Here is a 25,232-nt window from a genome sequence, read left to right on the forward strand (position 1 = left end):
TGGCTGCCATTTCATCTTTTTTAATCACACATTCACTGCTGCTCAGACACCGGAACGTTACACGCTGGGTGACACTGAAGCCATGATTGATTCTGCTGAGACCAACGGTCACGTGACAAATATTCACTGAAAATCTTTTACACAGAGCAGAGAGGAGAGGACAGGAGAGGCTGGAGAAAATGCAAATAGATAAATATGCACAATATGTGCGGACCCAATTTTATTGTCAATACTGGTGACACTTCTGGACACTTGGAAAAAAGTGTTTTTTTATTCCAATTTTCAAAAAATAATTTATCTGGGGAATTAAAAACAGTTTAACTGTGTAATTCTACACAAAAGACACTTTTAGTTGTTCCCACTTGTAGCCGTGATTGTGTTGATTCCATAGAGCTGCAGGACTATATGTTGCATTGAAATAAAAGGACATATTGAGTAAAATGTAAAAAGAACAAGATTAACATTAAGATTAATTACTTTATTAATCCCACAATGGAGAAATTCAATCTCTCCATTTAACCCAATCCTTTTTTTACACACAAGTGAACACACCATTATTTGGGAGCTTTGTTGTCCACCATAAAACGATTCAAGATATTTCCAGTGTTTAATATTATAAGTAAATGACATGTCTTATTTTTTGGGGAAATAGAGGAGAAAATGCAATCTCCTTGTGTTAGGATTTTTGTCTGGAAGGGATCTTTAACCTGTAAAACCCGTTTATGATTTAAGGTTTGGCCTGCTTACGTGTCTAAAGCTAAGTATTCCCTCACAGCTACCTATTCAGAGGGTTGCAGGTGATTGGAATCAGCACGGTGATGACCTGAGGGGAGAAAAACAGCTCCGCGCACAAACATGCCATTACTTGAACCTACTACAGTATGTGGACAAGCTGTGTTGCATGAATCGTTTCCCGGGCTTTTCATCTTGTTACACAGGGTGATTTGTGGCTACAGGTCTTAAATTAACAATGAAATAAGGCCACAACTGACGATTATTTTCATTATTGATCAATCTGCTAATTGTTTTTTCGAGAAAATAGTGAAAAATCCCAGTTTCTCAATCCAAAGACATGTGTCTTTAAATTTCTTCTTTTGTCAGTCCAAAACAAAGAAAAGGATTTTCAGTTTAATATGGATATAAACAGCAGACATTTGCCTTCTGCCAGTTTTTCAGGAAAAATTACTATAATCCTTTATTGATAATTTAAAAGTTATTTTTCTGTGGATTGACTAGTGAAGTAGTCAACTTGTTTTTGCGGCTCTTAAATTAAATACTGTTGATGTTGATGGAGGTTGTTAAATGGCTCAAGTTTTGGAAATGTAATTATTTAGGAAATAATAGTAGGTAAACATTACTGTGATGGTGTCCATGAATAAATACAAAATAAGTCAGGAATATGTGTAGTTTTAAATATCAATATCTGTTTTTGAGTGTGTGGGCTAAAATGCACAAGAAACCTAATTCTAATTAGAAGCCTAATGATTCATTCATTCATTATCCTTAACCGCACTCGGGTCATGGGGGGCTGGAGCCGATCCCAGCTGACATTGGGTGACAGCTCTCCAGATTATCACAGGTCTGACACATAGAGACAGACAATCACGCTCTCATTCACTCCTATGGGCAATTTAGAGTCACCAATTAAACCTAAGCTGCATGTTTTTGGACTGTGGGAGGAAGCCGGTTGACCCAGTGAGAACCCACGCTGACACGGGAAGAACATGCAAACTCCATGCAGGCCGGAGTTGAACCTGCGACCCTCTTGCTGTGAGACAAGTTTAGTAAATATTTGGCATTGTTGTTAATGTGTGTGCTTCAAAGGTAAAGCTTGGATGTTGTGTTGAGCTGTTTGAATCAGTAGTTGGATCGACAGCTGTTGGACTTTCTGACGTCTCCAACAGCAGGTTGGGTTCACGGTGCTTTAAATGTTGTTATTTTATTACGTGGAGTGAATCTGACATTGTTCAAAATATACAAATTGATGACAAATCCTCGGCGTCAGACCTGGCTGATGGAGCAGACACGAAATGAAACACTTCTGATACGGCAAGTTGGCGAGCACCTTAGCGCTGGCTGCTCGCCAAATCAATACTCGCCGGCAAGCGGCTGTTGTCATGGCAACAGCAAGCAGAGGCATGCAACGGATAGCCCAGCTCTTCGGCACACACACACACACACACACACCTCCACTGTGTTCAGTCTGCTTAATTTCACCAAACGGGGCTTTGTGTCCATGAGGGCGATGACTTTGGTTTTGTGGAAACAGAGGAGACCAAAGTCAACGAGGCAGCGGCGAATAATTAACCGCCCTCTCTCTCTCACATGATGGAAATGTGATCACACCCACAGCAGTCAGGCTGCTCAGAAGCAATTAGTTAATCATTGAAAAAGCTAATTGATAATTACAAAACCCTGGTATGTGTTTAACCAACCGTAAAACTCATGGAAGGTTTGACTTTTGATTATTTTAGTAAAGAAATATAGTAAAACAAAAAATCCCACAACATACTACTAATATCACCAGAACACAAAAAGCAACAAAACACACTAATTTATGCGTTATTTTTGTATCTTAATTGTTCTCTTTGTGCTTTTAAACTCCCAACATGCTGTAAAATTGATTTAGAACATTTTCTTTTAACCCATTTAAGCCGGGAAAGCATTATCGCATTTCTACCATTAAAACCTGGGGCGCTGCTGCGTTATTCTACCATTAAGGCCGGGAAAGCGGATACGTCGTTTTGTAGTATTTGTAGTTTTTTTCCTCTTATTTTCGGTCTCTTGGCCAATGAAATGCACCAGAATACATGTGGGAGTGTCGCAATGCAACATGGGACTTTTCCAGAACTTAAATCATGGCGGAAGACGACTATAGCGGAGGGAGCTCAGATATAACAACTATAAGCTCTCAAATACTTTTTGAATTTCATTTCTATCTGCTACAGAGGCTGAAAAATCGATTATTTAGTAGAAGCGTTGACACTTCTGTTGAATTTCCAGAAAAACTTCAGGTTTTAGGGGGTTATTTTAAAATCACCCAGAGGTTTTACAGGCATTTTTCCCAGGCGTTTTAGGCCTTAATGGGTTAATCGTATGCAAATCAATTAAAGGAGCACACTGGATGGAGCTGGTAGTTTAAGTCACGTGTTCTGTTCGAGTCGCTCAAAAACAACTGGACATCTGCAACTGAAGTGAAAAGAATGAATTCAGAATTTAGATGAGTGGCTGAAAGTTAAATGGGAACCAACATTTGTTTGTTTGATTTGAAGTCTCTCTCCTGGTCTTGACATTTCCAACTGCACTTGAAGGCAGCTTAAAGCATTTTGTTGGAGCTTGTTGCAGGAAACACACTAGCAAATTTCTTGCAGAATTGTTCCAACGAGCATCCATGAAGTCAGCTGTTAGACACTCCTGGTCAGTTGGGGATACGTGTTTGTGTTTCATTTTTAAACTTTATTGTATAGAAGTTGTTTTAACCCCCTGCCCAATGGCTGCAAGAGGTGGGGATGTTTACTGTACTTTTTCACACTCATGTGATTTGTTGCATGGTTGGCCATTGCAGTGTTATGTTGGGTTGCGTATGTTTGCGTAATTTATTGCTGCATATACTTGTTCTGGCAAACTGGCTTTTTCGCCTCACCACCTGATCTGGTGTGAAAGCAGCCACAACGAAAGGTGTTCTTAATAGGGCCGGGATATACTGGATTTTAACTGGATTAAAAAAATTAATTGTAATTAATTAATCGAAATTAATCGCATTTTAATCGCATATAAATATTTTACTTGAGAACAGTGAGAAGTAATTTTTTCACATGGATTTTTAGTATACCATTGAATGACTGAATACATAAGCTAAAGCAACAAAAATATTGTTTATTTTTGTTCAAGTCCAACAGACCAGTGCAATTTTTGCCATTAAGTGTAGCAATAGCATATTTAGAAATATAGTACATTTCATAAATCCAGGTAGCCTATAGGTAGGTAGACCTTCTGTAAACTAGAATACTTTGTTTTTTTAAGTAAAACACAATCCACGCTAGCTACCACACTAGCCACTAGCTGCTATATGTTTTGCATTGAGGTGATACTTGAGGCTGGATGTGCTGCGGTGATATGTGAATTCCTTGTTGCATAGCAACACAACCATGCTCTTATCAACACTTCCATCCGTTGTTTTTTTGTAACAAAATGTCCCATCATCCACGGGGCCAACCAAAGCGTCTCATCAGCTTCTTCCTTCATGTTCACTGTGGTTTGTTGTTGTCTGAACTCATCAACGCTAGTTGGTGCTCCAGTATAATCGGTCCGCCTGAAACTCATCCAGTGAGAAACGTTCCGCAGTGCAAAAATAAGTGCGATTAAAATGCGTCCATTTTTTTAACGCGTTAATTTTTGTGTATTTATTTAAGCGTAATTAATGCGTTAAAGTCCCGGCCCTAGTTCTTAAATATCCCCCGTCCCCTCCCACAACAACACACTCATCAGTAAAGCTGTTATTTTAACTCAGGAAAATGTGTTTCACCAGGTTGGAAGATGATTACAGTCAGACAGAAAGATAAAGATAGATACATCAGTGTGATATATTTAATAAGCGCTTCTCCTGGCAGCCTGGAGGAGTCTCGTCAGGGCTCTGTGGCACCTTGGTTTTAACATCTTGGCTTTGAATAATCTGGTCTGACTTGTGTTTACCTCGCAGACATACTATAGGCCTCTCCATTGTAACCCAGGAGTAAATACAGACTCTCACCTGATTCCCCACTGACATATACTGTTCACTGGCTGGCTGCCACAGTCGAGGATACATGACCTTGCTCAGAGAGGTTCGCTGCCAGTCAGCAGGCAGCTGCAGGAATCAAGCAGACCATTATTTGAAATGGTGGAAGAGGAATTGGACGAGAGAGACTGTCTCTGCTGGTATTTTCAAACCATGTGTATCTCCAATCTGTATCCTGAGTCGTATAAATATAATTTTTTTAAATTTTTATTCTTTTATTATTGCTTGAAAATAGCAAATTCGAGAGGAAAGTAATTTTCACACCATTAAGAAATGCATGCTCTTTAACCGATTATGTATATTTGAACTGATTTGTGTGTCTTGAGCAACCTTTTATTTTGTTTTTTAAAACTTTTGTTTATTAAGTTTTTTCACAATAGAACACAGATATACAGGAACACTCAGAACAGAATCCCCACCCCAAAAAGTAAAAATAAATAATAATAATAATAATAATAATAATGATAAATAGATGAGTAAATCTAAGACAATATAAGTTAAATATGTTGTAAAAGAGGACATATATAAACTAGAATCTACACGATCTCTATACCATTGAATAATGACTGAATACATAAGCTTAAGCAACAAAAATATTGTTTATTTTTGTTCAAGTCCAACAGACTGCATAGTTGCATAGCAACACAACCATGCTCTTATCGACGCTTCCATCCGTTGGTTTTTAGTAACTAAATGTCCCATCATCCACGGGGCCAACCAAAGCGTCTCATCAGCTTCTTCCTTCATGTTCACTGTGGTTTGTTGTTGTCTGAACTCATCAACGCTAGTTGGTGCTCCAGTATAATCCGTCCGCCTGAAACTCATCCAGTGAGAAACATTCCGCGGTGCAAAAATAAGTGCGATCAAAATGCGTCCATATTTTTAACGTGTTAATTTTTGTGTAATTGATTAAAAATAGAAAACAAAAAATCAAACAAGTACAGTACATACTGAATAGTATTTAAGCGGGTTGTCATCTAAGCACAATGAAATCTGTGGTTGTCCTCATTAACTTGAGTCATGCAGCTCTGATTTTTGAGCAACCTTTTAGATGCTTATATTTTACGACGGCAGCACTGATCCAAGCTGCAGGCCCCTGCCAAGGAAAAAATGTCTTGCATACATATGCACATAGCTCAATTACTTCTCCCCCTCCACCTTCCCAGGTACCTGAGCCGTGTGTTTGGCATGCACCCTAAGGAGACGGCCAGACAGCTGAGCTTGGCCGTGAAGGACGGCCTGGTGGTGGAGACCCTGACGGTTGGCTGCAAAGGCTCAAAGGCCGGTATCGAGCAGGAAGGATACTGGCTGCCGGGGGATGAGATGGTAAGTCCAGCAACAGTTTTATCAGTTTCCTGACGACAGTGGATCCTTATTCTAGCCTTTGCTATCGGTCACCAAAAGCGAGGAGATTTGTCCTTTTCATGTCCGAAACGTGCCTGAGTGCGTCTCTGTCGGTGTGTTCGCATTGTGAGCAACATTTGTTAAGAAGTCACTGGAAGTACCAACGTTTCCCAGAGAGCTGAATGTTGGAAGCAGACTTGTTCAATAACAACTAAATAACTTTGCTTTCCCCTCTGGCCTCTTGCAGCAAACATGGAAGCATCGTTTCCCTTCTGATGGGATTTTGTTTTATGACCTTTTATGAGTTTTAGCCGGCAACAAGAACTATAATTTAAGCCATTTAAAAGCTTAGAAGTTTATTTATTAGAAAGCTTTTAGAACACAGCTAATGGATATTTGTATTATTGGTTAAGCTGCTGAGTATTGTCTTGGTTGATTGATTAGTAATTTGGTCTAATAAAACAGTGCAAAAGCCTGTTATAGTTTCCTAGAGCCCAATGTGATGACGATACAGTTTTTATCATTATTATTATAACAGTCAACAAAAAACCAATGTAATCAATCAAATACAATGTAAGATAAATAGAAACAATATTCGGCCAGGGGAGGTTTGACGTTCTGCTTCAAAAAAATTACTAAAACAATTAATCTCCCTTGAAAGATTACAATCATACTAAATACATAGCTGCACGTGTTGCTGTCATATATGTGTTCCAAAATTAATTGGTTAATTAATTAATTAAATTTTGTTAGGTTCCAGGTTACTGCTTCGGTTTATTTTTATTTTCTCAACTGAGATATGTGACAAAAACAAAATTATGTATTTTAAAAACAAAGTGATCCCCATTGTGCTGCCCATCCATTTTTTTTCTCATACTGATATAACAATTTGTTCTTCTGGTTTAGCGTTAGCATAGATTTATGCACTGTAAACAGCACGCTACTTCAGTGTAGAGCTGGGCGATATGCACCAAAAGTCATATCCCGATATATTCAGGCTGAATATCGATATACGATATATATATTGCGATATTTTTATCGCAAGGTGAGAGCAAATGTTCAGTCAAGGTTAAAGCCAAATATGACATGTCACAAATAGTTTTAATTTATAATTTATTTTTATTTTATACTTTTTATGTAAGTGAACATAAATACTGTATAACAGGAGCATATTTTTTCAGATCAAAGCTCCATAATGTGCACAAAAATAAGCCAATCTTTTTCTGGAATAAATGTATTTGAAAAAAAAAATAACAACAACATTACAAAAGAACTAAATATGACAAACCCTAGTAAGGGCAGCATTTATGTATAAAGAAAAAAATTGAACTATACCGATATATGCGATATGGTCTAATTCCATATCACATTCAACAATCATCATGAATAAAACATGAACGATGTTTTAAGAAAGATTATTTCATAATGCTGAAGTAGACTGAAGCGTTCTTTAGGATATTTTATTTTAGCAAACTATCTTTTATATATATACATATAGATATATTTTTTATGATATATCGCCCAGCCCTACCTCAGTGTTGATGGGACAAAAATGGTCTGCAATATACACACTACATAGATATGAGGACAATTAAATCACTTTTTACTGACACTCGCCATGGATACCAACTCCATGAGGAACTAGAAAAGTACCAAAGCATATCAGAACCTCCACCAACAACTCTGTCAATATGAGCTTTGGTACGCCACTCAGCTCCTCACAGCTTCCAAAACATCAACGCAAATTTCCGAATATGTGTTATTTGGATAAACTGAGCACATTGTGAATTTAAATTGGTACTTTCCTGCCTGACAAAAAACAGTTAAAACTTATTCACAGCTTTTTTAAAGCTTTAAAGCATGCATTTTTTGCAAGTACAAGGATGATGAAGTACGGGGATGATGAAGTTGCCACCGCAGCCCTATTGGAGAGCAGACGCACAGATTCTGGGATTCAGGATGCAGCCATCCATCTGTCAAGTTGCTCGCAGTGTGAACACAGTAACAGAGTCACAGCACGCAGACATTGCATTCAGCAAATCTCTGCTGAACATTGATCAAGGATGATAAAGTGCTTTCACAACAGTTAAAGAAGAAGTCAAGGACGTGCATGTCGTTCTGTGCAGAGTTGTGACATGAATATTTTTCCCTGTGAAGTCCTTCTTTTAATTTTTTCTCTTATTTCCCTTGTTAGTTTATATTGTAGTGATGCTTTCACTTGTCCCTGCCACAGTAGTGCTGTAGTTTCGCAGCGTATCGACATTACCTGGGGAGAATCCTCGTGCTTTCCACTATTTGTAATGCAAAGTGCACTTAATGGATTACTGTGAAAGTGCCATTTACATGTATTTGGTGTCTGCTGTAATCCCTGTGCTTTTTGCACCAGGGTGCTAACACCCTGGCTGTATCTGTTATCCACTCAAGCATCATCAGAAAGAGAAATCATGCAGGAAAAATATAAATGACGAATGTGATTTGTGTCAGAATAATATTAGAAATTGCTTTTCTTAGTTTTCACATGAACTATTCAGTGTTTTTTTTTACGTGAACCACCAGTTTATATTGACTCAAGGCGCATTTTGTAGATCAAATCTTTGCAGCATTGTTATGATTACAGGTCAGAAAAGGAGTCATGGAAAGAAGCATGCAAGATTGAGATATTTTATTGTTGTGGGGTGTGTCTGTACTGTTCAAAATATTTATTTGATTGGGGAAAAAAAAAATATATATCTCTCACGACATGACACTGTCCAATGTCCGGCGGAGCTCAGGTGGTTTTTAGCGGCAGGACTTTTAAACACTACTCTCTGAATCACTTGCAATCACAGGAGCCGAAAGCCGAGGGAAGCAAGGTAAGGGCTGCATTGTTATTTTCAAATTCAGGGTTTGTTCCCTCATTTGATCCCTTCATTTTCTCCCCCCGCCTCTCAACTAACTTCATTCTGTGAGAAATCGGTCCTGCCACATGCAGTGCAGTCAGGGATTTGAGTGAATCTTTTTAATGCAGGTTGCAGAAAAGCAGCATTCAGTATGTTCTGGTTAGTGCAAAAAAAAAAAATATATATATATATATATATATATATATATATATAGGCTGTGTTAAAATTATATGGAAAACCTGCTTTGCCAGTGGTGAGAAATCCAGTCTCCTCGCACTATGTAATGCTTGTGATTGAGTCTGCTCGCTCGCTGCACCTTTTTAAACCAAATTATCACACCAGCTGAAAGCTGAAAACGTATCAGGTTTCCATTTGAACACTGCCTACAGCACATTCTATTAAACCCACTGCCAGAAGCTACTTGCTGTCATGAAATTATGCTGTAAAAAGCTTCATGAAAGTCCATCGCAGCGCTGTGTCTACGTGGCTAAATTTCTTGTGGAAGTGATCAGTGATCTTGATGAAATACGTGCTCGCTACTTATCTGCCGATGTGCCGTTGCTTGATTTTTAGAAAACACAAACACTCACTTGACGGCTCAAAGCTGTGTCCAGTCTTTGGCATTCAGACGCTGCCAACTAGAGTCAAATATCAAGTGTAAAATTCAGCTTGAACACAGTAACCACAGTAACTCAATAAGTGTAGTTAAAATGAGATGACAAGCAATGCTAGCATAGCCGCAGGTTGGTAGCAAGCATCTGTGCGTTTGTAGTATTTTGGTCTTTATAGTTGTAGTCCTCAGAGGGGAGGGGGGGGGGGGGGTTTCTGCCGTGTTCTTAACTTCTGTCTGGCATGTGTATTTCTTTGTTTCTTCATTTTCAATTGATGAAAACACGGTGGATGCGGGGGGAGGGACGGAAGTGTGGTTGTGGTTTGTTTGGTTGTGCTCTCTAGTTTTTTTCCATGCCTGCTGCTAGTAACACAGCCGAGTGGTTTTCTCAGGCCAGCGATGGCTCAGTGAGAGGAGTCTGAATGTGAGAAACACCGTAACGCAGAATATGGAGGCAGCTCTCCCTCCACAGGTGCCTGGATTCAATCCAGCTGGCATGTGCCGTGTCCTTGTGCTGACCTCAGGAATATTTACTCCTCAAACAGATAACCACAACGCCTCAACATTGATCATAACATTTAAAAAGATAGCACTGTCAAATTCCTGAAAACAAGTTTGTAAATGCACTGCCTCACGTCAGATTGGATTGAATCCAGGTTGGCCCAAAAATGATTACCTCTCTTTGTGGATTCACAATATAAAATGAGCATATTCAGGGTTTCTGCCAGAAAAGTCGTTAAGCCCACACAGAAATTAAATGAACTAGTCCATCTAGAAGCTCAGTCCACCTTAGGTGAGCCAGTTTTGCCTCTGTTTAGTGGGAACTTTTTTTGGTTATTGAGGAGTTGTAGCAATTTTTCACAGATAAATTGTCAAACTTTCACAGCTAAGTTCATACTCACACACACTACGCTACACACACAAATTGCACAATAAAAGGCTTGTAGAACCTGATAATGTAATAACCCCGATAATGTAATAAAAATCTGCACTTGAGTCCATTGAAAATGTAATAAAATCTGATAATGTAATAACTTCCCGATAATGTAATAAAGTGCATTTCCCAATAATATAATACACTTTTTTTTTTTTTTTTTACCCATGTAATAAAGTATAACATTATTGGGAGGTTATTACATTATCAGGTTAGCCTTCATTTCGCAAGTCCTGATAATGTAATAATTCCCCAATATTGTAATCATTTAACAGCAGACCACCCATTACTTGGGTTCAAGTGGTGATACTGTGTAGCCAACTCTAGCTCAAGAGCTCTAGCGCCACCATCGGGTCAAAGTTGAATGTTTATTAACTTTTGACCCGTTCATCCGTTTTTATCCATGACACATGAATGCATTCAACAGCTTCTTGAAATCTAAAGGTGCTTGGTGTTATACTTTATTACATTATTGGTAAAAGTGTATTACATTATTGGGAAATGCACTTTATTACATTATCTGGAAGTTATCACATTATCAGGTTTTTTTACATTTTCAATGGACTCGAGTGCAGATTTTTATTACATTATCGGGGTTATTACATTATCGGGAATTTATTACATTTTGTTGCCCTCCACTTGGATTATTGCAATCATACGCAAAAAGGAGGCAACTTTATGGGGGTCTTTGTGCAATGATATCATTAGCTCAGTCTCTTTTATGAATAGGTCCTTAAGACGGCAAACTTGTGAGTTTGTCCTGAAAGGAGCTTGCTGCTTGTAAAACACATTTTTACTCAAACCTCCTTTACTAAAATATGATTAAAAACATCTTAAAAATACATGTCAAATAAAATCTCCAGATGGTCTTGCAATTTACTGGCGGAAACCCTGATGTTTACGGGTGAATTTAATAGTTTGATAGTTTGGTTAAACTAACATGAATCTGCACACTTGTGATGCATGAAATTGGACATGATATGATGTGTTGATGCACTTTGACAGTAACCGTTCAAACACTGTTAAAAAGAGCCCAAATACACATTATTTCATTGAACTTACAAACCCAATATTCTGACAGTGAACTTCCTTGTTCAAACACAGTATTCATCCTCAGTGATTTCCATGTTGCTTCTGAATGGATGATGCTCTCAGATGAATTTTATTTGTGTGAAAACATTGTTAGCGTTACTATTGAGCACAAGAGTTTTATATTCGAGGTGGGCCACTTGTCTGGAAACAAAGACCGCCACTGTAAACTTCATGATCACTTTAAGAGATGAAACATTAAGCTGTGGGGAAGAAGAAGAGACGTGTCTGTGGCTTACCACCTCGGTTGAACAGTTTCCTGGAGGAAATCCTGAAATAGGGGTGGGGTGTTTTAACGATACAAGTCCTCACACAATGTACACTTGTACTTTTCTTTTTGTACTCAGATATTTTACATACATACGTTTTTTTTTTGTTTTTTTTAATGGGAAATGTTGCAAATCACTCCGCAGGACTGCTTTAGCAATATTGACCTTAATATAATTTTTCCATCAATGTGTTTTAGTGTTTTAATTTAGTGAACTAAATAAGCCAAAAACAGACATTAATGTCGATTGCTCAGCTGATTCCTTAAATGTGTGATATTAATGATGTATGTAATTACAGAGGACTTTATCTATATTGCCCATCTCTGTCCACAAGTGGTTACGTAGCGCTCAGTTTTTAACCTTGTTCATGAAATCAACCCCGATTCCTAAGAAGTTGGGACCATGGGCCTCATCTAGGGTTGTCACGATACTAATTTTCAACTCGATACTGATACTCAGGAAAATATTCGATACTCGATACCATTTTCGATACCACCAGGATAAAAACAAAGACCCCAAAATTTAACAGAAATATTTTTCTTAACAAGAAAAATGCAACATGTAAAAATGAACAGAACCACAGGTTGAATATTTATAATAAAAAACAGTTGTGCAAAAAGAAACTGCAACTATGATAACAAGCTTCAGGTCTGAGGTAGTGCAAAAAATAAATAAATACAATAAACAATAACAATTAGAACAATATTTTGAGGTTGTATGCTGTGCACAATATTAGGCAAGCTTGATAATAAAAAAATAACAATAACTTAACTTAAGTGTTCCTTCCTTGGCTATGCTTTACACACATAACAATAAACTAAATGACACTAGCCAAACCAGTTAACATGAACATTACACTGTTGAAATGCTGTATTCTCAGCAGCTGCACCTGTCACAAAATGTCTGAAACTGGAAAGTGCACAGAATTATTCAGTCACACAGTGTTGAGAAAGTGCATTGTCCTCTATTCTGAGTATCGATACTTTTGAAAATGAGTATTGTATCCGGATACAACTTTTCAGTATCGATACTTTTTTGACAACCCGAGCCTCATCCATAACTTTCTCTTACTTTATGATTTGTAATTTATACAGGATTTTTCAAACTCAAAATTGCTTTTAAGTAATGGAATGTATAATCCATTAGTAAAAAATAAATCGTATGACAACAGGTCTGGACTCGTAAATTGTGAAAAAAGAAGAAGAGTGTCCCCGGTGGCACACCTGGTGGAGGGCATACCATAGAGGCTCAGTCCTCGCAAGGGGGAGGCCCGGGTTCGAATTCAGCTCGGAGCCCTTTCCCATATGTCTTCCCCTCTGTCTCCCCCCTTCATTCTGAATATTTCCACTATCAAATAAAGCTATAGAATGCCTAAAAAAATATTTTTTTTAAAAAAGAAGAAAATTCAAATATGACAAAAGTTGTCAATTACTCGTACAAGCCACTTACAAATGAATCTGTTTGTACAAGTGGTGCCTGCCATAGACTGTATATAAATAATGGACTTTGTCACCGTGACGTCACCCATTGGTTTGTGGCCCGTTGGAAGCATTGAGTTCAGCGTTACACTCGTCGCCATCTCGCGTCGCCATCTTGTTTCTGATGCGGGGAGCAGACCATATCTGGACTGTGGAGGAGGAGAGGGATCTGATCACTGACTACAGCCTCTCTACACCTCAACCTGACTGAGAGAAGCCGCTGCTAATTCATGTTAGCATTAACTGGAGCATTAACTGGGATGTTAGTTTTGGATAGCAAAAAACAAAAACAAAATGTATGTTACTGACCTCAGAAAATTGAGCAGCGACTCCTTGGAGTGTCTGTTAGTCCAACCAAACACTGAACAAGACATTTTACTGAACAAAACGTTCAAATAAACTGTCATTAAGAAAAAATACAGTGAAAGGCTCAAAGATATGAGACCAAATCAGTAAACGTCCTCTTTTCTATCTATATAACGTTATATATAACTTTATTGACACGTTGCCGTGGATACGCATTGCTCTGCATCTCTCCTGATGACGGCTCGCCTTGTTAGTGACCTGTCAATCAAAGGTAGAAACGCCCCAAATCATACAATTCTTTATCTTCTATTTTCTTCTAAATGGGGCCATTATTAGAACTATTGACATCAAATAGTCTTGAAGAAGATTTTTTACTAGAGATTGAGACCATAGTGTTGTCCTGAAAAATTTTTCTGAGGTATTAAATCAAGTGAAAAGTTTTCAAATTTTGCACTAAAATGAATGGGCATATTTTTTTTGCAGCCAAACTTAGTGCCCCCTGCTGGAATTTTCGGTAGAATGCAGCTTAAGGCACTTCCTGGTTTGCCTCCATGCTCAGACACGGAGATTGCCGCCTGGTTGCTGCATTAGGGCCAATGTCTAAAACATTAATAAAACAGAATGCAATTTTTGCAAACTTTTCTGACATATATTCAATCAAAAACCGCACAAAGACGGTGCATTTTATGTTCAAATTGATAAACTTTGATTTTTGCAAATATGGTCTGAGTTTGATGCATTCTGCTTTAATGGTTTTTTTTGTGAACTCCAGGCAAGAAGCTGCCAAAATCATGAAGTGCACACTTGATTGCAGCACAGTCTTTGATTTGTGTTGCTCTAAAAAAAACCTCCACAAGTGAAGCAGTTTACCTGTGGAAGCAGCAGGATCCTGGGGGCTGTTTCAGTGTCGGTCATTGGAAGGCATGCTAACCCTGCCGCTCAGCCTCGCTCAGCACTCTGGCGTGTCCCAGCTTGACACGGACAGTGCAGAGCTGTTAACCAGAGGAGCGAAGCAGTGGGAAGATGGCTAAAGGCAGCCAACTCTCTGGCTGCCTCGGCTCCTCCTCCTGTTGCTGGCCAAGTCCCTGCCCTTGTTGGCAGCTTTTAGTCGAGGGTCCATTTCTCCCTCCAGAAAGCACACGGCATGTTTACACAAATGATTCAAACACAAAAAGTGGATTCTCTGACTTTGCTTTGGAGTTTATTCCTGGTAGAAGTAAAGGGATTACCTTTTTAAAAATTTTACTCTAGTTTATAAAATCTTACATTTCCAGGGACTTGGAAAACAATCTTATTTTTTGGTCTGAAACATTTTGTCTCTGTAATAACGTCTGTTTTCCCTGGGCCCAGTTCTACCCACACCGCTGTGGAAACTCACTGTGCTGTGGAACCACAGACACCGTGTCCTTGGCTCAGACAGCTCCAGCCTTTTTGAAGTCAGCCACTTGTCTTTCAGCCCAACAATAGTGAAGTGCCTCTTGACATTCGACAGAACACAAGGACCATTTCTATATCGCCGAGTGTTTGTGTGGGTGAAGAGACTGTTACGCTCTGAAAAGTAGAAGTCCCTTTGAGGAATCTGTGGATGGATTCTCAGAGCACATTCACATCGAGATGAGCTTTAATTGTAAAAACCCTCGAAATTTCCCTCCTTCACTTGTGTTTGTTTGGGAATATGTGTTGCACTCAGCGAGGACCCGGTCTGTGTCCAGATGGCCCTTTTTGGAGGGAAAATGTGGTTGTGAATGAATATATGATATTAGGGCTTATTTTGATACAAAGTTTATTTTGAATATATGAATAATAAAAATAAATAAAAAAGACAAAACAGCTAAAGTACCATACAGAGAAATGCAAAAAAAAAAAAATGTAAGCAAAAAGAAATGGGAACATTAATTCATATAGTATGCGTATTCGAAAAGGAGTGGGAAGAAGTGCAACTTATTTAATCCCACCTCTTCTCCATAATAAGTAATAGTTAACTTTTTATTTATTTACTTAGCTTCTGTGTTGATGCAAACCTATACAATAATGCATTTACAATAATTGATTTACTTAGAATTATTCTTATTTATATATATATATATATATATATATATAATCTTTACTGTACAATAAATTATCAAGTAATTGAAAGTGTCATGTTATGATATCCAGGCCACAATAATAATGTTCATCAGAATATACTTAAAGATTTTCTGTAAAACAAACTGGTGAGTTTTAAAAGAATGTTTTCTTCAAAAAAGTTGCCAAAATACTCTGTTTATCATAGAAAGAAACTGTAAAGTCTGTTTACACAGAGCAGAGAGGAGAGGACAGGAGTGGCTGGAAAACATGCAAATAATTGAATAATTTATAGCATGAGGAGCTATTTTCCCCCCAACATTCTTGACACTTGTTGGCACTTGGAAAAGTGTTTTTTGTGTGTGTGCGTGTGTGTGTGTGTATATATATATATATATATATATTATATATTTATTGGAAAAAAATAAATTATATATATATATAATTTATTTTTTTCCAATAAGTTATCAGTGAAATTCAACTTGAGCTTTTTTTGCACAAAAGACATTCTTGTTGGTCTCATTTCTTGATGATTCCAAAGAGCTGCAGGACTTATATATTTTCTATATTGTAGTAAAAAAAACCAAGGCCACAGTGAGTAAAATGTGAGCAGAGCTTGTTGGGGTTCAGAGGGTTTAAATGGCCTCCAATGGACTCCTGGATTTCAGAGTGTGCAGCTCTTCCTCCAGGCCTCTGCTTCTGATCAGGCCGTTTGGTGTTGCAGCGACAGTGGCTGCCAGCGTGAATGTCAGAGCTGTCCTCAATCCTTTTGTCCTCTATGACTATTTATGGTTTCGTTTGGGCTTCTTTCACCCCTACACATCCGACGGAGGGGCTCAAGTCCTCGTTTAAATCTGCATTTTGCTGCTGCAGTGTGCGTCCTTCGCCCGCATATGAGGCTGATTTATTTAAATATATTCCCTGAGAAGAAGTTCTTCTGTGATCAGATCACAGCGTTGCACAACTAGACTCCCACTAAAAGATCACCTTATTATCACTGCAATTATAAGCTAAATCCAGCGTGCTTCCTCCAGCTCAAACCCAACCAGCAGCACATGAACACATGGAGAAAAGATTAAGAAAGACTTTTTTTCTTGCTTTCACTCAGCAGCACTCAGTCACGACTCTCCTTCTCTCCCCTACTGAGCCGGTCCAGACTGTGAGTGGGAGGAGTTGGACTCCTGACAGGTTGATAAGTAGTTGAATTTGTAGCGGTTCGTACTTCCCGTCGCTGTGCCCTTCACTTGAACCCTTTAATGAAAACTACTACTGCAGCATGTGTGGATTAGGACTCAGCAATACATTGAATACGTTGTCAGATTTTCCACTTCTCTCATCCATTCAGTACCATCCAGCCAAGAACACAGTCACTCCATTAACTTTAAATTATAACAGAATAAAAGCAGAATGACATTATTTCAGTATTATTCACATTGTGGATTTGGCTACAATACCTGCGTTTTGGTACCAATATCTTCTTGGGCTATAATGAGCTCAAAAATACAATGAGTAAGATAGAAATTTGTATGTGGCACATATAGAAAGCAGAGGTGGGTAGAGTAACCAAAAACTGTACTCAAGTAAGAGTATTGTTACTTTAGAATAATGTGACTCAAGTAGAAGTAAAAAGTAGTCATCCAAATTATTACTTGAGTAAGAGTAAGAAAGAATTCAGTGAAAAACTACTCAAGTCAGGGCCGGGTCTAGGCAGGGGCAAGAGGGGGCCTGGCCCCCTCAAATAAATGTTGTGCCCCCTCAAACTAAATCCCCCAAAATATATTATATTTCATATATTTTTATTATCTCATGCCTCTCTCCTCCGCTCCACTTCTTAATGTCTTAATGTCTTGCTTGCCCCCTCAAATATAAAATATATCAAGTTGTTTCTTGTGTCATGTTTCTCGCCTCCGCTCCATCTCCCCTTTTCGCTCTGCTCAGTGTATCGGTCTGCTGCCGGCTCGCTGTGAGGGATAGCTGTCTGCCCAACTTCCAATCACCCTTCAGTATGCAAATGAGCCAGTGTCAGGTTTCTAATAGCAGCTTGCAGCAGTAAACTGCGAATGCGAAGCAAAGGAGCTCTGTTAAACTCGTTCATTGTGTTTTGTGTAGTGACATACTTAACCCTTGTGTTCTGTTCATATTTTTGTTACTCAGCCAGTGTTTGCGGGTCTGGTGGACCCGCTGCATTTTTTGGTTTTTAATTCAACACAATCAAACAATTTTATGTTAAAATACTCTACAGATGTTTACTTCATCCCAATTACAAGCAATATAAACAGCATACATGATTAATATTTGCCCCTTACCTTTGTTAGATCATATTTTTGCATTAAAGTGCTACTCGTTTTTGTTTGTTTTTTTAAGAAAAATGTAATTTAAAAAAGAGAGTTGAAAACATTCAACAAATTTACAATTTTATTTTAGTTATATTAGAGATTTAACCCTTTCAGGTCATGTCAAATGTCCTGCACGAGTAATTGCCATCTGTGTTGGCTGTTTTTGTATTCTTATCACATTGGAAGCCATGCATGGTGGATCATTTCTTGGGCAAAAAGACCATTCCATTTTTTGACATCCAAATTTCTTCACTTGCTAGCTGCTGACAGGGGCTCACCACTGCTCACTGTTTGGTGCCGGGGTTGCTAGCCTTGTGGTTTGTCTTCATTTTGCAACTAGCTGATGCTAAATCTCATCATCTTCTTCAAAATCACTGTCCGACTCTGACTTTTCAGAAATGTGATCCTCATATTCTGTATCCTCTTCCTCTACATCATCATGAAAAGCTTCTCTGGCCTCCTGTACGGAGAATCTTTTGCCCATTTTGAGCAATTGTATTGTATCAGTTGTCACTGGCAAAGCTCCATTTATTGTGCCCCAGCCCAAATTTGCAGCTAGGACAGAGTAGCCTATGTCGAAAAAAGTAATTTGTATTATAAAAATAAAAAAATAATAGTAATAATAAAAATAAAAAAATAATAGTAATAGTAATTTGTATTATAAAAAAAAAAAAATACAAAAAAAAAAAAAAAAAATACAAAAACATCCTCCTGAGGGATTGCCACCTTATCGTGGTCAGGAGGTTTGAGTGCCTCAGTGACCCTAAGGGCTAACCCAACAGAAGCTAGTCTTCATAGGGACACCCAAGTTGGGCAGGTCTTAGGGTAGAGCCCTGACAAAGTGCAGTCAGTTTAGGTTGAGGGTAGGACATACAACTAACAGCAACCCAAGTTCATATATTGTTAGTGTAACAACAATAACTACAATAAAATAAGTGTGTTAAGCATTTGAGACCACAGTACTTTACAAGGCACTTGTTCAGTGTACCTGCATCCGAGTGAGTGAATTTGTCAGTTAGACATGGTAAAAGGTGCTGGAGCACAATGCCCCCTCAAGATTTGTGGCTGCCCCCTCATACATGCCTGTCTAGACCCGGCCCTGACTCAAGTACTGAGAACTTCTGATTTATTGTTTCGATAATCCGAGCATGGACATAATCAAATAGACAAATTCTAAAATAGCAATGTGCAAATTCAAATACTGCCAAACAATATCCCTTTTAACTAAAACATGAATAACTTAAATCTTTACCAAAAAAAACATAAATGAAGGCAAATTAAGCCACAAACTAATAAATCCTTAAACTTTCTCAATTTAGAAAGTATGTTTGAAATACTGAAATAAACAGATTGAGCATTGAATAAAAAATGGGTAAAAAATAAAAGTAATGAGCAGAACATAGCAAAATATAAGTAGCATTATAGAATATATATATATATATATATATATATATATATATATATACACACACGCACAAAATTAAGCTAATCTTTTTTTTACTTGCATCTAAGCCGAAAGAAAGACCAGACAAATTCTGTTGAAAGGGCTAAAATGTGTTCCTATGCAGATACCTGGGATGCATGCAATGAAAGTACCTAATTTTTCACATCTGAATACTGACTGACATGCGTTGAAGAGGAAATCTAAAGTTCAGATATCTGTGGAGCTGTGGGGAGGAGGCTATACTACCTTAGTCTAAAACTGCAGCTAATTTCTCAGCCAATAGGCAGGTTATTCAACTCTGGCACAGTTATGTGAAACAAGATACTGAACAACATTGACAACAAGCCTAACTGGGTTGAAGGCATCTTGGGTTGTGGTGCAAATCAACAGTAAAAAAGGCACACAGCTTGTGGATTCAGGGTGGCTATAAGTGAAACCCTAAATGCTGCACAAACACACAAGCCTTGCACAGAGTAAGCCTAAGTTTTAATTCACCAGTCACCAAAGTAAAAGTAAAAAGTATGTTGCATAAAACTACTCTGACAAGTACATTTTATCCAAAAAGTTACCTCCAATAAAAAGTATAAATGAAAGGATGTAAACAAAACAACATCCTCACCCAGAGTGATGTTTCACTGGAGGCATCGTGGCTGATTCAGAAGACGTTAAAAAGAGGTCAACGTTCTTAGGAGTTAATTCTGCATCAATACAAGACCTTTGACTTTATAAAATAGTCTAAAACTTGGCTTGACGACACAACCAGTAACTACCTGTAGAAAACAAAAGTCATAATGATTTTGTATTTACAATTTCTGATACTTTGTGCTTCAGACACATATCTGATCTGGATCAATAATTATTGAGGTTGGATATCCAGCCCTAAAGTCAGTCCAGCCAGTGATTACCCAAAGAGGTACCAGAAATGTCATTAGAATCCATCAAGCACTGCCTGGTGAAATGCATATTAGTTTTTGCAGGTAACATAAACATTTTTTTTTTAACAGTGGTTTTATGAGGAGTGTGCTATTTGCACAAACGTCCACATTATACATAACTACATGTTGTTGCTGTAGTAAATATGTTGTTGGTCTAAGGTCAGTAGAATCCATTTTCCTCCCTGTGACGCTCAATAATTACTTTTGAAATGAGAATTTTCCTGGAAAGGATTCAATAGCTGTTTTTTAATCAGAGCTGAGTTTGGCAACAGTACAATTCCATTTTGGTTAGCACTAAGCCACAAGAAGAGAAAGGCGTGTCTTTTGCTGAAAAGCCTATTTTTATAGAAGGGTAAAAAAAATGTCATATCCTCTTAGCTGGTTCACATTTTGAATTAGTAATGTTGTGGCACAGTGCCATCAGCACCTGCTGCTGCTCAGGTCAGTGCGACCGGGTTAAATTAGCTTTTCAAAAATCACTTCAGTTTCTTCACTCTTCCTTGTTCCACTTGGTTTATTTCCATACTCACACTCAGGAGGAAAGTGAAAATAAAACATTCAGATTGGGACTGTTTGGTGTTTTTTTCCACCTTTATTTAATTTGAATGTAGGGTGCTTTGTGTACAATTTCAATGAAATTCTACATATCTTTGCCTTGAAATTTACCTTGGAATTTATTAACGTGTAGTACCAGGATTTGTTGGATTAATGCATTTGGGATCTGCAGCAGATCATATTTTTTGGCTATCTTGCAGCTACTTATATATATATATATATATATATATATATATATATATATATTTTTTTTTTTTTTTTTTTAACCTGGTACCTTTTTGCAACTCAATCTTTTCCCAAGAGTAATCAATTCAAACAGCATCAGAGTGATCATACACACTTTATGCAAATTCCCAACAAATTCATAATCACAGAAGAAGCATGGCCAAAGTAATTTTCAGGCATCTGGATGATTTTTCTTGTGTTTCACTGAGTGAGGAGGGTGAGTTCAGCTGTGTGGGATTGAACCTGAAACGCTCCCAGGAGTCCAGTGATCGTAAATCTGCATCTCTGAGCTGGTTTTTAATTAAGAACTGAGGATGAAGAAGGTTATTTCCTCCCCCCGCTGCGGTCCGCGGGTTGGAGGGGGGGGTCACCCAAACTTGTGCTCTGCTGTGTCTTACCCTGCAGGAGTGGGAGGCAGAGAGCCACGACTGGTACTGCTTCGAGTGTCACCTACCGGGAGACGTCCTCGCATGTGACAACTGCTTCCGGGTTTACCACCTCAAGTGTCTGTCGGAGGACTACAAGCCCAGAGACGGAGGATCCCACTGGCAGTGTGTCGTCTGCAGGGTAGGTGGTCAATCAGAAAGTGTGTGTTCTCTAAACCGCCTGATATATGTTTGTTAATGATTAGAGCCTGATGTGTCACTTAACTCAGGGGTCTCAAACTCAGATTACCTGGGGGCCGCTGCAGGCAGTATCAAAATGACCAAAAGAAAGACACAAAATGACCCAAAAAGACACAAAATGACAGAAAAAAATAAATTACTTTTTAAAAAAAAAACCCAAATGACCCCAAAAAAGACACAGAATTACCAATAAAGACACAAAATTATTTTAAAAAGACACAAAATGACCCAAAAAGCCTAGCCTGGGTATACCCAGACTGCCTTGCGCACTCAATTTCATTTCGAACTGCCAAGGGGTCTGGAAACCAGAGAGCTTTCTTAGCCCTGTTTTAGGGATCCAATCACAGAGCGGGGAGGGACGGCAAGACGATGACGCGTACTATCCGGCAGACGGAAGCTTGTAGTTTTCTTACGGATCCAACATGGCTGCAGCAGACGCGAAACTCTCTTTAGCTGCAGATGGTGTTTTAAATAGTTTAGAGCGAAAGTTGAAAAGGCGAAAGGTCTCTCGGCGGCTCCGCTGTCCCCCGCCTCGTAGCGAGATCACCGGCGTTACGGTACCGGGGCTAATAGCGGTAGCGCTACGCTACCGTTACAGCGTTAGCGGTAGCTATTAGCCCCACTATTGTAACACCGGTGATCTCGCTAAAAGCCACAAAATGACCAAAAAAGACACAAAATGACCAAAAAAAGACACAAAATTATTTTAAAAAGACACAAAATTACCATAAAAAAAGTAATTAAAGGGACCTTCCACACACCACGGTAAAGTGCCATTCATATAAAACTCACATGAAACTTTCATATCAAGGTGGGGGCCACAAACTATCGTCACGAAGGCCACAATTGGCCCACGGGCCGCGAGTTTTAGGCCCATGACTAAACTTATATTGTTGATATTATTACTGGCTTATATGTTGGTCATTATGATTTTTTTTTTTACAAAATATAATGCACAAAGCAATGCTTTATCTCAGTGTTAGCTATTATTATTATTATTATTATATTTATGTTCAGCAATTGACTAATACTAAACTTGCTGTATGATAATTATTTAGCCATTTATTTTATTTGTATTTTTTCTTGATTTTCTCAGTTCTATTTTCTAATATTGGCTGACCAGGCAATACATTAGGGCTGGGCAATATGGACCAAAAGTCATATCCCGATATATTTAGGCTAAGTATCGATATACGATATATATCCCGATATTTTTATCGCAAAGTGAGAGCAAATGTCTTGTCAAAGTCAAAGCCAAATATGACATGTCACAAGTAGTTTTATTTAAAACTGTTTATGTAAGTCAACATAAATACTGTATAACAAAGGGAGTACCTTTAAAAAAAAAAAAAAAAAATCAAAGCTCCATGAAGAGCACATTTAAATGAAAACAATATCTTAAATAAAAATAGCCTATGAAATTAAATAGGCCAATCTCTTTCTGAAATAAATATATTTATATGAGAAAAGAATAACAAACATTACAGAAGCACTAAATATTACAAACCCTTCTAAGAATTTGAACTGTCGATATATGCGATATGGTCAAATTCCATATCACATTTAAAAATATATCAATATATCTTTTATATCGATATATCGCCCAGCCCTACAATACATTAAATGTATTATAATGTTATATTTAACACAGTTATTTGTTTGTTTTTCTGAATTTATTTTCTGAAACATTATTTTTAAGTCTCTTCTTTTTTTTCTCACTTATTTTTTAGCTCCGTCTCTCATTGTCTTTATTCCCTTGTTCTTCTTGTCCCTTCCACCATTTTTGTTATGTTTGAGGATAGTACTGCACCAGGCAATAATAAATACACATTTTAAGTGTCTCTGTGTATCAGAGCATTAATGTTCCAGTGTGATGTCAGACCTAATCTAAACATTCCCTTCTTTCCTCCTCCTTCCCTCCTGCAGGGCAGTAAAAAGAAGAACCTGAACAAGCAGGAAATGAGTAAATACCTGCGCTTCATCGTCCAGCGAATGAAGGAGAGGGTGAGAACAACTATGCACTATTATTTCTGGTGATATTCACCTTCGACTCATCAAACCTCTCTGTGACGTCACAGCTGATTGTTGTCTGAATCCTCTTGCTCTAATTTTAGTCATATTTCGTCAGAAAGACGTATTGAATCATTTTTCAGTGTCTTTTCATTTTTCAGTGTCTTGTAATTTATTTTCAGCAGATTTAGGCTATATTGTGAGATACATTTTTGTTGTATTGTGCTTGATTTTACTTGAGTTGGAATGGGTGGATTCTTGATATTATGATGGTCATAAAAGCTGCATTATTCTTCAAGTGCAGGAGGTTTAAAGCGTGTTAGAAACATTTCCACCATTGCATGAAAGTGCAAGCCAGTGATTCCCTGCAGTGACAACAAATTGCTTTGCCATGATTTGAATGCTACAGTTACTAGCACAAATTTGTTTGTATTGTGTCTTAACATCTGTCACTCAAACTGGTACAGCAGCCCATTTATAGGAGCATTAAGAGTAGAGCTGCAACATTTATTCCATTAGTCGAACAATAATCTATTATTAAATTAATCGTCAACTATTTTGATAATTGGTTTGAGCAGTTCTTAATGACAATAAGTCCAAATTCTCTGATTTCAGCTTCTTCAATGTGAATATTTCTGGTTTCTTTGTTCCTTTATGACAATAAACTGAATATCTCTTTGGTTTGTGGACAAAACAAGAGATTTGAGGACGTCATCTTGTGGTTTGGGAAACACTGATTGATATTTTTCAACATTTTATTGACCAAACAACTAATCGATTAATCGTTTAAATAATCGACAGATTAATTGATAATGAAAATGATCGTTAGTTGCAGCCCTAATTAAGAGGAAACTGCTAACAGTAACCCTCACAGAAAAATATCTCCCATTCCCCCAGCCTTCATCTGCCTTTTATCCATAACATCTCTGTCTACTTTCTCATCTCCACTATTTCTTTTCCAATCCCTCCCTCCCTCTCTCTCCTCAGCCTCCACTCTATTAAAGTTGTGTTAAATCTCATTACTTCTCCTCCACCTCTCTTGTTCTCCCCTTCATCCCACCGCTCCCTATAAAAATGCTATCAAATCTCACTCGTTAGCCTCCACGTGTCCCTGCTTCATTACTCACCCCTCCCTCTCCTCTCCATAAAGTGGTATTAAATCATTATTCCTGCTCTATGTTGCAGGCAGTGGACCTGAACAAAAAAGGCAAAGACACTAAACATCCCATGTACAAACGGCTGATCCACACCGCGCTGGAAGTCTCAAACATCCACGAGGTAAACATGGTGCCCACCCCTGGTATCACTGTCTAACCTTTTTTGTTTTTACTTCTATGTATTCATCTAATTA

General features: G+C 38.1%; 1 protein-coding gene across 2 annotated transcripts in view; it reads left to right on the plus strand.

Moving 5' to 3' along the window:
• zmynd11 (zinc finger, MYND-type containing 11) overlaps positions 1-25,232 on the plus strand; it is a 49,454-nt gene that overhangs the window by 7,603 nt on the left and 16,619 nt on the right. For both annotated transcript variants that reach the window (XM_059344942.1, XM_059344943.1), the window contains 5 exons: positions 5,944-6,103; positions 8,950-8,973; positions 21,651-21,812; positions 23,798-23,875; positions 25,067-25,159. In XM_059344942.1, the coding sequence (XP_059200925.1) occupies positions 5,944-6,103; positions 8,950-8,973; positions 21,651-21,812; positions 23,798-23,875; positions 25,067-25,159 (517 nt within the window). The remainder of the gene's footprint in view (positions 1-5,943; positions 6,104-8,949; positions 8,974-21,650; positions 21,813-23,797; positions 23,876-25,066; positions 25,160-25,232) is intronic.

This window comes from Centropristis striata, chromosome 11 (genome assembly GCF_030273125.1).
Source record: "Centropristis striata isolate RG_2023a ecotype Rhode Island chromosome 11, C.striata_1.0, whole genome shotgun sequence".
Lineage (NCBI taxonomy): Eukaryota > Metazoa > Chordata > Actinopteri > Perciformes > Serranidae > Centropristis > Centropristis striata.